Source organism: Stegostoma tigrinum, chromosome 6 (assembly GCF_030684315.1).
Source record: "Stegostoma tigrinum isolate sSteTig4 chromosome 6, sSteTig4.hap1, whole genome shotgun sequence".
Taxonomy (NCBI): Eukaryota; Metazoa; Chordata; class Chondrichthyes; order Orectolobiformes; family Stegostomatidae; genus Stegostoma; species Stegostoma tigrinum.
In genome coordinates, this window is record NC_081359.1 from 70366658 (window position 1) to 70381860 (window position 15203).

Consider the following 15203-nt stretch of genomic DNA (forward strand, 5'->3'; position numbering starts at 1 on the left):
TCCTGCCTCTACCACCCTTTAAAGCAGTCAGTTCCTGATAACAACCAGCCTATGGGTGAAATAAATTTTCCTTAAATCCCCTATAAACTTCCTGCTTCTTATCTTACAACTGGGTCCACGGTTATTAAAGGGGAAAGAATAGATGGAGGAAATTCTATCTGTGCCCCCTCATGATTTTGTGTGCCCCAATTAGGCAACCCCTCACCACGGCTCCTGTGCTCTAAAGGAAACAAACGAAGCCTATCTATTCCCTCAGCTGATTCACTCCAGCCCACGTGTGGTGACCAGAACTGCAAATGGTACATCCGTTGTGGCCTAACTAATGCTTTAAACAGCTCACCATTACCTCCTTGCTATTATATTCAATGCCTTATATTCTCTGTACGCTATTTTAACTGTGACTGTTTTACTCAACAAGAACTGGAATAGAGGTTTATAAAATCACAAGGGGCTTAGATAAGGTGAATAGCAAGGTTCTTTTCCCTGCAGTGAGTGAGTTCAAAACTAGGGGGCATACTTCTATGGTGAGAGGAGAAAGTTTTAGAAAGGACATAATGGGCAACCGTTTTTAGTGTTTGGTACATGGAATGAACTGCCAGAGGAAGTGGTGGATGCCGGTACAGTTACAACATTTAGATAAGTATATGAATAGTAAAGGTTTGAAGGAATATGGGTCAAATGCAGACAAATGGGAAGCTGGATGAACACAGCAGGCCAAGCAGTATCTCAGGAGCACAAAAGCTGACGTTTCGGGCCTAGACCCTTCATCAGAGAGGGGGATGGGGTGAGGGTTCTGGAATAAATAGGGAGAGAGGGGGAGGCGGACCTCCTCCCACTCACTCTCCTGCAAAAATTCCATCCCCTATTCCCAATTCCTCCGCCTCCGCCGCATCTGCTCCCAGGATGAGGCATTCCACTCCTGCACATCCCAGATGTCCAAGTTCTTCAAGGCCCGCAACTTTCCCCCCACAGTGGTCGAGAACGCCCTTGACTGCGTCTCCCGCGTTTCCCGCAACACATCCCTCACACCCCGCCCCCGCCACAACCGCCCAAAGAGGATCCCCCTCATTCTCACACACCACCCCACCAACCTCCGGATACAATGCATCATCCTCCGACACTTCTGCCATCTACAATCCGACCCCACCACCCAAGACATTTTTCCATCCCCACCCTTGTCTGCTTTCCGGAGAGACCACTCTCTCCATGACTCCCTTCGCTCCACACTGCCCTCCAACCCCACCACACCCGGCACCTTCCTCTGCAACCGCAGGAGGTGCTACACTTGCTCCCACACCTCCTCCCTCACCCCTATCCCATGCCCCAAGATGACTTTCCATATTAAGCAGAGGCTCACCTGCACATCTGCCAATGTGGTATACTGTATCCACTGTACCCAGTGTGGCTTCCTCTACATTGGGGAAACCAAGCGGAGGCTTGGGGACCGCTTTGCAGAATACCTCCGCTCGGTTCACAATAAGCAACTGCACCTCCCAGTCGCTAACCATTTCAACTCCCCCTCCCATTCTTTAGATGACATGTCCATCATGGGCCTCCTGCAGTGCCACAATGATGGCAGCCAAAGGTTGCAGGAACAGCAACTCATACTCCACTTGGGAACCCTGCAGCCCAATGTATCAATGTGGACTTCACCAGCTTCAAAATCTCCCCTTCCCCCACCACATCCCAAAACCAGCCCAGTTCTTCCCCTCCCCCCACTGCATCATACAACCAGCCCAGCTCATCCCCTCCCCCCACTGCATCCCAAAACCAGCCCAGCCTGTCTCTGCCTCCCTAACCTGTTCTTCCTCTCACCCATCCCTTCCTCCCACCCCAAGCCGCACCTCCATCTCCTACCTACTAACCTCATCCCACCTCCTTGACCTGTCCGTCTTCCCTGGACTGACCTATCCCCTCCCTACCTCCTCACCTATACTGTCCTCTCCACCTATCTTCTTTTCTCTCCATCTTTGGTCCGCCTCCCCCCCTCTCTATTTATTCCAGAACCCTCACCCCATCCCCCTCTCTGATGAAGGGTCTAGACCCGAAACGTCAGCTTTTGTGCTCCTGAGATGCTGCTTGGCCTGCTGTGTTCATCCAGCTTCACACTTTATTATCTTGGATTCTCCAGCATCTGCAGTTCCCATTATCTCTGCAGACAAGTGGGACTAGTTTTAGTATGGCAACATGGTCAGCATGGAAGAGTTAAGCCATAGGGCCTGTTTCTGTGCTCTCACTCTGTCCATAAATAGTCAATTGACATAAACACTTCTGAGTGCATTTTATACATTCCCAGTGCCTCTACCTTTGCAAATACCAAATATTGATCGCAGTGCCACGTCCATGTATTTGTGAATCTTCGTTTGCTTATTCCCTAATGGGCTACTTAAAGAAGACACAGACATCTGTGCCACCTCACTAAATCATGGGAATCCAGGTGCTCTGTCGGATATGGCTACCCAATCAAATCATTGTTCACTGAATATCGCAAACTCATGAATAGGCCCAAGGGTGCCCTTTCCATCCTGAAAAGTGTCCAGTCAACCTCAGTATTATGGAACAGTGAGGTGTTTCTGATATTTGAGCAACAGGTCAAGCTAGGCCTGACAAAGCTTGAGTGTGGAGGGGAACTACCTTGCAGTTTAGGAGGAAACAGTATGCTTCCAATTGTGAGGCCTTGAGTTTCCATGAAGCTTGGTGTTTGATTAACTGTATGTTTTCACTACTTCTAAGAATTGAAAACATGATGTATTTATTATTGTGTCAAGTGTTGGCAAAAGCTGAATTCAGGAATCCTTGGCAGATGCAACTAATTTTCTACGATACTTGTTTATAACACTTGAGACAAAATGTGAGAAACCGTAGTCTCCCCTCTCCTACACAAACACATTGTCTTACTAAGACCAAATCTGGGCACATATATAATTTTCTCTATGAAGTTGGTATAACTCTGAATTTTTAAACAGATATGCATTTTATTCCCAGTGCAATGCATACTTGAACATGCACTAAAGCTAGAAAAAAGCCAAGCCAGACAAACCTTGTGTTAATCAAAATTAAGTAATTAATTGATATTCACTCATTAAAATAAGATATAAATGTTTTTCAAATAAAAATCCATCCTAAATTCTGCAACACGTGCACACACACACACCAAAGTACACAGTGTGTGGAGGTGGAACTAAATGTACAGTTTTCTTAGATGTACTTGTGTAAGTATATATTTCCACATTTTAAGATCTCTTTATAGTTTATTTTCTTGGGGCTAATCATTTTTGCAGAACTTACCATACCACTTGCTTTTATGTTCTACAGTGCACTCTTCTCAGCAACATTTCCAGATTTTCCTGACTTTTGCAGCAGATAAAGACCAGCTTATAGTCATGGCTTTTAATAGGAAGGAGATTTTGGTGTCTGTGGCTGTTGGCCCCCATGGGGTCATTCCATTTTTTTTAGTCAAAGTTTCAATTGTCTATTGTCAGAGTTCCCCTGTTATCATTAATATGGGTAGGAAGGTTTCAGTTCTCTTCTTTGCAAAATGAGTTTTAGATTTAAGTCTGTATTTCAGCAATACCTCTCGTCAAGAAGTCTCGTTCCCAGAGATTTTGAAGATCATGTTGTGAGCTATACGTTCGAAATGTTGAATTTCAATGTTTAGATAATACCTTTGCATTAGCCTTTTCAATGTGTGATAGATAGTTTTACTCATGTTATTTTGATAGAACTTTGTAAATTCCTTTTGAGCTGTCTGCTTTCAGAACTGATCATTTTGGCAGCCATTTTAAAGTGTTCATTTTTTAACTCTTCCCTTTCAAACCCGAGTCCGAGGCTTTTCAATTAATTTAAGATTTAAAAATGAGCTGTCTGTATTTTATATTGTGACAATATTCACTAGCACACATGTCTTTCTTCCAGCAAGAACAGCAAAGTTCAGAAGAGGGGGAAAATTAATTTAATTGGAAGATTACAGCTAACTACAGAAAGAATGAGAGAAGAAGAAAATGAAGGAATAGTCCAGCTGAGAATTTTACGCACACAGGTAGAGTTTAGTGTGTAAAGAGTATAAATTTCTAAAAATAACATGTTACGATTAACATTAATATTTTGAAATATATAGGATAATTTTATGCCTTTACATTCAGACTGGTTTGCTTTGTCCATTAGCAGTATACGTTGCACCTGATTTTACAATGAGTAGCAAAGCGAGATTGCATTTCTAACAGGAAATTCTGATCAGGGATCTTTCAGAAATGAAGAGACTTACTTGTAGAGCAGAACTATTAGAAGAAGGAAAACCAATGCCCTTTTTTGCAATAGTCAGTTGCTGTCAAATAGTAAGAACATAAGGAAAGTGTGGGTTTAGGTTGCAGGCAGGGTAGGCAGTTAGTCTTCAAGATGAGCGAAGGGGGTCAGCTCCCAGGTTGAGTAGAGGAGGAGTGGGGACCCATTCACCATTCCCTCTAAACTTTCGAGCTGGTGCGCAGATGTCCAGCAGCTTCCAGAAATGGAACCTGTGCATCAGCATGCCAGTCAGTTTGGATGGAGATTTCATTGGCTACACAGCTGAGGGAGAATGTTAGTCCAGCATGTTTTGGGGTGGGGATGTGTCATATCGAGTCTGGAGCTGTTGAGAGGGTGGATCAGGTCCCAGAGGTGTTGGATCAGGGTCTAAGAGGTGTAAGTGGCCTGGGAACGTGTATTTGGGGGGGAATGTGTTTTGGATGAATTCAGAAAGATGGCTATAACGTTTCTGGTGATTCAATAACTTAGCAATATTCCCTTTCAGGATTCAAGTATAAAAGATGACAATTTGAACGAGGTCTTAGAACTGCCTGTTCCATTATTGCACTATGCCAGGAAGTGGGGTAGACAGATTTACATAATGGTTGATCATGCACATCAAAGTTACTATCCCACACTATCTCCATAACCCTCGATGTTATTCATCACCACAACCCTCTCAATTTCTGTCTTGAATGTGTTCACTGATTTAGCTTTCACAGTTCTCTGTGGTAAAGAATTCCAAAGATTCACCACTGTGAGAAAAGAAATTCCTCCTCCTCTGCCTTAAATAGACTACCCCTTATCCTGAGACTATGTCACTGGTTTTAGATTAACCAGCTTGGGAAATCATCTCCATCTGTCCAATTATGCTCTTTAAGAAGTTAGTATGTTTTAATGAGGTCATCCCTTATTCTTCTAAATCTGGAGTAAGCAGACCCATTATCCTCAAACAAACAATCCTATAACACCCAGGATTAATCTAGTGAACCCTGACTGCTCTCCCTCTGTCAAATGTATCCTTGCTTTAGTAAGGAGACTAAAAATATATAGCATAGTTGAGGTAAGGTCTCACCAAGGTCCTATGCAATTGCAGCAAGACGTCTTTACTCCTGTATTCAAATTGACCTGTGATGAAAGCCAACATATCATTTGCCTTTCTAATTGTTGCAGTACCTGCATGCTAACTTTTATTGACTTACGAACAAGGATACCTAGGTCGCTCTGAGGCTCGCTCTTCCCAACCCCCTCACCATTTAAGAAATATTCTACCTTTTTCTTCCTACAAAAGGGAGTAATTTTATACTTGCGTCATATTCCGTCTGCTATGTTCTAGCACATGCGTTTATCTAATTCCTGTTGAAGCCTCTTGGTATCATTCTCTGCTCGAGTTTCCTGCCAGTTTGGCATCATCACACAAGCATTGGGTTAAGAACCATATTCTGGTTACCAAAATGCTGTTGCAAAGAAGTGGCTGTCCAGGGGACCTTGGTGCTTGTTAAACATGAGGGAATGAGCAGCTTCAGAATGTGTCCTGTATGTTGCAAAAATTTGCAGTCTAATGGTTGTCAAAAAATTGTTGAAATATCTGGGAAAAGCAAGCTTCAATATTTGGCCACTGTCCAATTCTATAGGGTTTTCCTCTTCCTTCAAGTAACAAATTAGTTTTAGATTGAGATTTATTGATGAGTTTTTCTTTAAACTTTTTATGTCAAAAAGAAAGCTTTGCTTTGATTCTGAAGGAAGTTGAATATTTCCACTTTTAAATATAAACATAACATATCAGAAGTTATTCTGTAAATTGATTTGCAGTTTGAAATTTTGATTCCTTCTGTTTACCTTTCTAGGAAGCGATCATACAAATTATGAAGATGCGGAAAAAAATCACAAATGCTCAACTCCAGACAGAACTTGTAGAAATACTGAAAAATATGTTTTTGCCACAGAAAAAAATGATCAAAGAACAAATTGAATGGCTGATAGAGCACAAATATATTAGAAGGGATGAGTCGGACATAAACACTTTCATTTATATGGCATAGTGACTGTGTAAGAGAACAATGCCAGAGATTGGAAAGAATCCTATTTTGTCTTTGCAGACTTTGAAAGAGGTAGCTGAAGAGTGACTACAATTCAAAGATTTATTCAGTTGCATTATTAAGTCCCTGCCTTACTGTACAACAGATGAATAATATTTACCAATTTCATCCACTTAGCATTTATCTGCCTTTGTGTAGTTCACTTTCGACAGCATGCTATTTTGTGGGAGTACTGAATTCATCAGAACCTGCTATGCTTTCTTTGGCCCTATTTTCACTTGTTCTGTACCAGAGTTAAATATATTTTTTTTCCAGACACACTTATACCAGTGAATATAGGACTTTAAAATTTCATGCACTGGGGAAAATACTTGAGTCATTTTATATTACAAAATAGTGTTAAGAGCAGCAGCTTCACTTTTCTGAAAATACCAGGTGCTGTCATTTAGTACAGACTGGCCTACTATGATTTTTGTAACCTGTTGCACACGTGAAAGTTTGATATTACTCTGGCTTTGTTGGCTCATTGTTGGGCTTGGCTCACATCTTACTGTTAGAAGGAGTTGCCCATATTGAGTAATTCTAATACTATTTTAATTAACTGGTTGCAGCGTGTATTCGGAGATTGTGTTTGCCATTTGATCCGGTCACTCAGGCCAGTCATTAGTTGGAACCCATTTTTCTCTTTCTGCCATCCCAAAGGAGCACCTCAAGTTAGAGAAGGTTGCAACAAGCATGGGGAAGTGTATGAAGGATAGAAAAATTATTGTTTGGAAGTTCCTTAAAGGCCTACTGAGTGAAAGAATCAATCATCGTTGTACCAGGCTTTACTGACAATGGAGTACCAGGTTTGTTATCGTGCTGTGCTACTAGGTTCCCTCCACAATGGTGTTAATTGCTATAATTGGCCTGCCATCTTGCATTTTTCTGAGAGCTAAAAATTTAGTTCCAAATAACCACTTGTATGAAATTAAATTTCTTTCAGTTTAAGTGATAAAATGTAAAATTACAGTTTTGCAAAATTACAATAGCTCCTTGAACTCAGGACATGAGGCAGGGCTTCTGTTCTTGACTTTACCCAGCAATTCCATCTGGAAAAAGTACTGTGGTTGATAAGTCAAATTGCCTGATACAGTTTTGCAACACATGAAGATAACTATTTGGTTGAAGAAGAGTGCTGCTGCCAGCTTTTGTGGAACTGTATCCTGCTGAGAATTGATGCTTTCAGAAGTAGGAGAGGAAATTTGATGGAAAACCTATAATCCATTTTACCTGTCAGATATAGTCCTATCAACTGCTGATTTTATTGGAGATATCTGTAACCTGTCTGTACCCTATTTTTTTTTGCTGCCTTTTAGTTCTAGGTGAAAAGTTGGGCAGAAGAGGAATAGTAACAGAATGAAAGTGTATCTGCTTTTACGATGGAAGCTGTTTGTGCATACGCTAACGGGTACATACAACTGTCATTGGGACTTAGTGTGCTTCTGAAACAACTGAAAACCTAAGATTGGTTGACTACTTTGAGTAAGTGATCCAGTGCTTTCCACTAGCTCCTACAAAATTGAACTCTCCTTTCTCAGAATGTTGTCTCCTCTAATTGAAAATATTTTGGCAACAACCCTTGCATGTATGCATGCAATATTCTAAAACATTTTCTTTTTAAATCTTCAATGCCCCAGTGACATTTATCATTCTTATTTCACACTGGGGATTGGTTAGTTCAGTTAGCTGGTTTGCAGTGCAGAGTGATGACAACAGAATGGGTTCAATTTCCCATACTGCCTGAGGTTACCATGAAGGTTCTACCTTCCCAGCCTCAGCCCTGGCCTCAGGTGTCGTTTCCTTCAGGTGAAACTTGCCACTAGTTATTTCTGTAATGAAAGAGCAGCCCTGTGGCCCTCTGGGACTATGTCAGCTTTATTTACTATCTGAAAATATCTTGCCCAACATTTCTATATGTGGCTCCAAACATACTGATATATTGCAGTTTTATTCAATTAACTGGCAATGTTTACTATCATTATAGAGATTTTCGTTGGAATCCCATGTGGTGCTTGCACTTCAACTTGCCCTTTCTCTTTAGGGTATGTTTTGACACATTTAACATTATGGGAAAAGGCAAGATAGACTGTTTTGCAAGGTCCTCTCTGAGGAGCTACATTAGATAAATTTAGTATGTAATGCCTAATGCGCTCCAACTGCGGCTAATGCTGATGTCAGAAATTTGGGTCAGATGTAATAGGAAGGGCGGAGACTGCAGTGTTTCAGAGATTGTCTCTAGTTAATATGGCAATAGGTTGCTTGGAATTCATGGTACTGTATGTTCTGGAAATTGGGGAAAATTGTCAAACTCATTGAGTGAAACTGAATAAATATTTATTCAATGTGAGGCTGTTCATATTTAAATCCTGTGCCTTTCAGTTACTTCCCACCCCCTCTAGAAAGATGGAAGCTCAGAGTGACATGTTTTGATTTCAGATAAATTTTGATAAATTGAAAGACTTGGCCCAAAACACATTTTAAATGTCATTTAGAATTAAGTTCTGTCATCCAGTATCTTAGTGAACTTACCTAGTTAGTTGCATAGAGATATAGACTATGAAAGATTCTGTTGCTGGATAATGACGAGTTAGCTAACTCAGTCAGGATAACAGTAGGCTATAGCTCCCCTAAGATGAGAAGAATATAAATTTGAATTCCTGCTCAAGACTGTTACCTGGTTACTCCTGAAAGTATGCATTAATTAGATGACATGTAGCATCTGACCTCAACATGGTTAAGTTCAGATATGAATGATAGGCAGTTGAGTCGGACATTGAAGGGCAACTAACATATATTGAAATACAGCAGCAAAGAGTCCATAACTTTAGGAGGGGAGCAAAGTGAAGGGGTATAATTATTCTCTAACTTGAAATTGCAGCTTGTGCAGGGCACTGATTGTACATGTAGCATGCATGCGTAAAAGGGCTTTTGGTGAGTTATTTTCATTTTCTTCCTGCAAACCTTAACCCCTAATATTTGTGGGGTGATAAAACTTAAACACCTTGCTTTCAGGTTAGAGTTTTTTTAGTATCTACACATTCTTTCCCTAAAATGGGAGTATTATTTCATTTCAAATGCATTATGTGCATCCAGTAAATGAGCATGAGGATCATGAATTTGCAGTTTGAAATATGTCCAATTCCTTGAATGCACTAAGCAACGAAAGAAAGAAAATATGCATAACTGCAGTGAAGAAGGAGAAAGGGATATACAACATTTTACTAGATCCAGCATTTGGTACTGTTGCTAGATGAGAATTTGGAAAAATATTCAAGTGCCAATTCACTTGTTCAATGCCAACCACATACCAAATGCAGAGAAATCAGTGTCTGAATCTAATCACAATGATCTGGGAAGAGGTCCTGAATAATTATTTTAAAGAAAAAGCAGACTTAATCTTGATTATGTGACCAGATTATTGTGATTTAATACAGAGTAAGTTACTATAAACAAAACAAATTGCATGCTTTACGAAAACCCCAGAAATAGCATGCACTGTGTATCTGCACACAGTTTCACTTCATTGAATAAAGATATGTATCTGGATCTTGTAACACTGCCTGGTAGAGAAAATATGGGAAATACTAGAATTATTACTATTCAAATGGAATAAGAATCATCTTTTTATATGGAATTAGTCAACAATTTAGAATTGTGAGACTTAATAAAAATTGTTTTATCAAACTGCAATCTAATAGTAGTAGATATTAAAATTACGTTTGAAGTCTTCCATTACTGTGTCCACAGAATTGTTAATTTTAATATTCTTTTTGAAAGGATCTGAGATCTACTCTGACCTTTCTTTTGCTCCCTACAGTCTCAGTGAGTGTAATTCAACATACTTTCCCCAAGTAAAGTTCAAGACAGCTTGTAATTTCTTAAATACAAGTTACTCAATAACTAGTTAAAATATTCAAATTCTGTGTTTGGATTAATTTATTTGTACTATCCTAGTAACTATCTTTTTAAAATTTCAAAAAATACAATGAAAACTTATAGCTAAGTTTTTTCATTATATTGAGAATAAGATTTCTTTACTCGTTTTTGCAAATTTATTGTACACAAATACTCAAGAAACTTGGAATTGCACGGATGATTTTTCATGTGGAGCTGTGTGTTGAGGTTATCAATAAATTGTGAACATTTGTTACCCTAATTATACATAAGCTGTTGCATTTTTACATATCATTGTAAAATGTTGAAGACTTGGAAGCTTTCCTGTAATATACACTAAGTAAAGCCTGGAGTGTTGCGCAAAGTTGAATTGAAAGGTTTTACTTTATCTACAATTAATATTTACAAGTTGAATGTGTGCCACTACATACCAAGGTTATGATGCTGTACAATTTTTGAATGGTTGCAGTTTCTACATAGCCTGATCAAACTATTTTGATGTACTACATTATTTTTTGAATTTTTATTTTTTAAGTTGCATAATTTATTTTCCAGCAAAATAAAAGTGCAATATAAAACCTCCATGTGCGTTTTATATAATCGGTTATGTAATTAAGTCAGACACTATAGTGCAGTTACAAATTAAAATACTTTTTTCTAAACTTCATTGAATACCGTATCCTTAAAAGTTTGATTTTCTATTTTACTTGCAAAACTGCTTTTATTCATTCATGGGATGTGAGTGCAACTGTCACCGTCAACATTTATTGCCCATTCCTCATTGCCCAAAGGGCGGTTAAGAGTCAGCCACATTGTTGTGAGTCTGGAATCATGTGTAGGTCAAACCAGGTGAGGGTGGCAGATTTCATTCCCAGAAGGACATTAGTGAACCAAATGGGGTTTTATTACAACCAGTGATGGTCACATGGTTGCCATTTGGCCAGCTTTTTATTCCAGATCTCCATTCAATTCAAGTTTCACCATCTCTCTCAGTTAAAATGGAATTCATGTCTCCAGAACATCATTAAAAACGGGAAATGCTGGAAAAACTCGGCCAGTTGGGCACCATGTGCAGAGACAGAAAGAGTTCATGTTTCGAATCCAGTATGACTTCTTTGGAACTAAAGGGGCTTGGAAAATTATAGTTTTGGTTGTTGACAAGGGAAGAATAAAAGTGAGTGCAACAAATGGTGAGAATGTCTCCAGCAAATGACAAGGGAAGTGCTAACAGTGGTGGAAGGATTTGGTTGTTAATGATAGGTGTAAACAGAAGAAAGTACGCCAGTTTTGCGGAAACAAATGTGACAAAACATGTGACGGTAAAGGTTGTAATCAAAATAGGTTACAATGTCCATGCTGTGAAGCTGTTGACCTCAACATTGAGTCTTGAAGGCTGTAAAGTCTGAAGTAGAAAATAAAGTGTTTTTCTTCTAGCTTATGTTGGGCTTTGTTGGAGTAGCATAGCATGCTGAGGATGGAGAAGTTAGGATGAGAGCAAGATGGTGTATTGAAATGGAAAACATCTTGAACCTTGTCATTCCTATGGACAGAGTGGAGGTGACCACAAAGTGGTCATCCAGTCTGTGTTTGGACTCATCAGTGTAGAGGGAACTGCACTGTGAGCAGTGAATACAATAGAGTAGATTGGAAAGAAGTAGTTGTAAACTGTTGCTTCACCTGCAATAGGGTTAGTGTGTTTATGGCCTTGACAGTGAAAAAGGAAGAGGTAAAAGGGAAATTTTGCATTGTATGGGGATAAAATGTGAGGAAGTGTTAGGAGAGATGGAGAAGTGGATTAGGGTGTCAAGGGCCCTCGTCTAAATGCTGACAAGGGAGGGAAAGGTATGTTTTGTGAAGGCACCCTCGTGAAGGTGACATCAATGCTGGAGGCTTGTGCTAAAGGATCTGAGGGCAGCAGGAATCCTGTTATTGTTCTGGGAGGAAGGGAAAAGGGTGAGTGCAGAAGTGCAGGATTTGACTCCGACATGGCTGAGATTTCTGTCAGACACCGGGGGAATAAGTCCTCCATTGAGGGATGAAAAAAATGTTAGAAGCAACTCTGGCAAGTGACGTTATCAGAACATATGTGACAGAGATACTGTGAATGGAATGGAGCCATTATAGGGACCAGGGTATGAAGAAGTGTTTTCAAGGTTGTTTCTCACAGTTGTTCGGGTCCCCCAGTTCCATTTCCTTTCCTCATCTCATTTGATGACATCTTAAGTTTTTTCTCTTCAGGTGGAATGAAAGCCTTAATAACACTCAGGTACTGAATCCTTGCTGCTCATTCCCTCTGACTCCGTCCTCTCATCTAATACCACCTTTTGTCACATATACTAACCTTCCACTCTCCTTACTTACCAAAGGACTCAGTTTTATTCCTTTATGCCCAATTATTTTTGTCTATGTATTCATTTCTATAGACAGCAGTTGTCTCCTCTCTGCCCCTTTCCACAAAACTTTTACCTGTCTCAAATGTTCTCTCTTCATCTGGACCCTGCATCTGGCATCTTGCTTGTGCTTGATGTTTTCATTAATAACTGTTAACATGATATCAGCTGTTTTAATTTCTTTGCTCTCCTCAGCCTCTAATCTGTCTGGATCTAAACTGCATGTGTTCTGTCAAGTCTAACCTTGATCTTGCTTTCAATCCCGCTGATAAGGGTGGCACCGCTTGTTGCCTGACAGGCTGAGTCTTGTACACATCCCGCCATTTACCTGGATAATCATCCCACCTCTGATCATCAAATTGTTTCTTTCCAGGACCCTTTTCACTGGCCTCAACTCTGGAGATCTCCACAGCTGCCTACTTCATCGCCCCGCCTACTCACCACCACCACCACCAAACAACCACAGCCTGATTCTACTTCCCAAAATCTACAAACAGGACTGCCATGGCAGACCTATTCCAATCCCCTGAATTTTTTCTTCCTATCTTTTTTAACCCTCCCTTTGTCCACTTTATTTCCACTTACAATTGTCAAACTTCTGACACTTTATGTTAGTTGTATTATTGCCAGTTTTCTGGTCCTAGACATCACCTCTTCACCATGTGCAATCCCTCTACAGATCTGTACCTCATTAGGGCGGTCTGAAGGCCGTATACTATTTCCTTGAAAGGATGTGTGAACAGTCACCAGGCTGAACTTGTTCTCATTGAGCTCATTTTGTTTTCTCTTAAATCAGATACGTGGCTTGGGTATCTACAGGGCTCCCAGTTATATTTGTTTGTAGGGAATGTGGGACATTTTGTTCCAGTCCTAATCAAAGCCCCCACTTCCAACTCTTTCCCTAGTATACTGGTCATTTTAAAGATGGATCTTCTTTCTCTTGTAAATAATTGGAAACATTAATACATCTTGTTTCCAATTTCATCCTCTTCTCACCTTCACCTGGTCCATCTCTGACTTTTCCCTTCCTTGACTTCTCTATTACCATTTCTGGGCATTGGCTTTCCATCAATATCCATTACAAAGCCACCACCTCCAACAGTTACCTTGACTCCATTTGCTCATACTACCTTGTTTCCCGTAACAATTCTCTTCTGTTTTCCCAGTTTCTTTATCGCATCTGTTGTCATAGTGCCATTTTCCATAGGGGTGCTTCCAACGTGTCCTTTTTCCTCAAAGGAGGATTCTGCTGCCACACCCCCCTCCCCAACCGAACACACGTTGACACATGCTTTTCTGTGGTTGACGGGCTTCTGCCGTGTCCAACCGATTCCCTGCACTGCTGTCCTCGCACCTTCCTCTTGCTCCCTTGGACTTCACTTTCCACCCCACCAGCCTCCACATTATCCCTGCAATCTAGCGAAATGCCACCACCAAACACCTATTACTCCTCCCTCCTCAGCATTTGGTCATGATTGTTCTTTCTGTAAGTTCCTTGGCCCCTCCTCTGTCAATCCTAACACATCCTTGCCCAACATGGCACCTCCCTATGTAATCGGAGAATTCCTCCTTACCATTCAAAGACAAAAAAAACCTTAGGTGAAACAGCAGTTTACTTTGTACTTCAATGCAGTCTCTTCTACATTGGCCAAACCAATTACACACTGGATTATCACTTTGTGGAACATCTCTTATGTCAGTCAGAATGACTCCAACCTTCCGGTTGCTTGCCCTTTCTGTGTACAATCTGCCACTCATGCTAACATTTCCAACCTTATGTAGTCCTCCAATGAAGCCCAATATGAGCTGTAGCACTTCTGCTTTGGAGCTCTATATTGGGTCTTTAGAGCTAAATGACTTTTGAGCATGACTACCGTACAACCCTTTTCCAGTATCCTGTTTGTATGGGTTTGCTGTCAGCAAAGCTGGCCTGTTTACTACTGTTCACACCTACCATTAACACCAGTCATTTGCCCAGAATCAATGTACTCCTTTTGTCTTTTGCTCTGGGCACCCCTGCCATTAGTTGCACTCATTTCTTCTCCCCTTTGTCAACACTATAAAAACTATAATTTTCCAATCCCCTTCAGTTCCCAATATTAATTCCATTTCTTTCACTATAGATTCCAAATCTGCTGAGGTTTCTCCAGCACTTTGTGAAAGAACATCTGCAAACTTTGCTTTTAACACTTGAACATTATCCAGGGTTTCCACATTACCACTCTCGTGACATTAGCAGTACGTTACTGCATCCCTTGTAAAAGGGATGATTTCCATTAATTTGCCTGCACTAAATTTTCCCGCTATATGAATGTATTATGGGGGAATTAGACTTTAAGTAATTGATTATCTTAAGAATGTTTACTAAAAGACTTGTCCGAGTGTTATAATGTGGAGAAAGACAGCTGAACCCAAATCAGCCTTTCCACTTCTGTAACACAGTAAAATTAGAATGTTCAAACATCCAAAATGACCATAATCACAATTAACTAGTCCTATCTGCCTGTGCTGGGCCCATATCCCTTCAAACATATATTCATATACTTACTAAATGTCA

At 40.3% G+C, this 15203-nt stretch overlaps 1 protein-coding gene across 1 annotated transcript in view; it reads left to right on the top strand.

The window, feature by feature from the left end:
- LOC125453039 (cullin-5) overlaps positions 1 to 10885 on the top strand; it is a 112173-nt gene extending 101288 nt beyond the window's left edge. Inside the window, exons 19-20 of the mRNA XM_048532088.1 lie at positions 3916 to 4039; positions 6129 to 10885. Coding sequence (XP_048388045.1) covers positions 3916 to 4039; positions 6129 to 6323 — 319 coding nt within the window. The 3' untranslated portion in view covers positions 6324 to 10885. The remainder of the gene's footprint in view (positions 1 to 3915; positions 4040 to 6128) is intronic.
- Positions 10886 to 15203: the final 4318 nt, after the last annotated feature.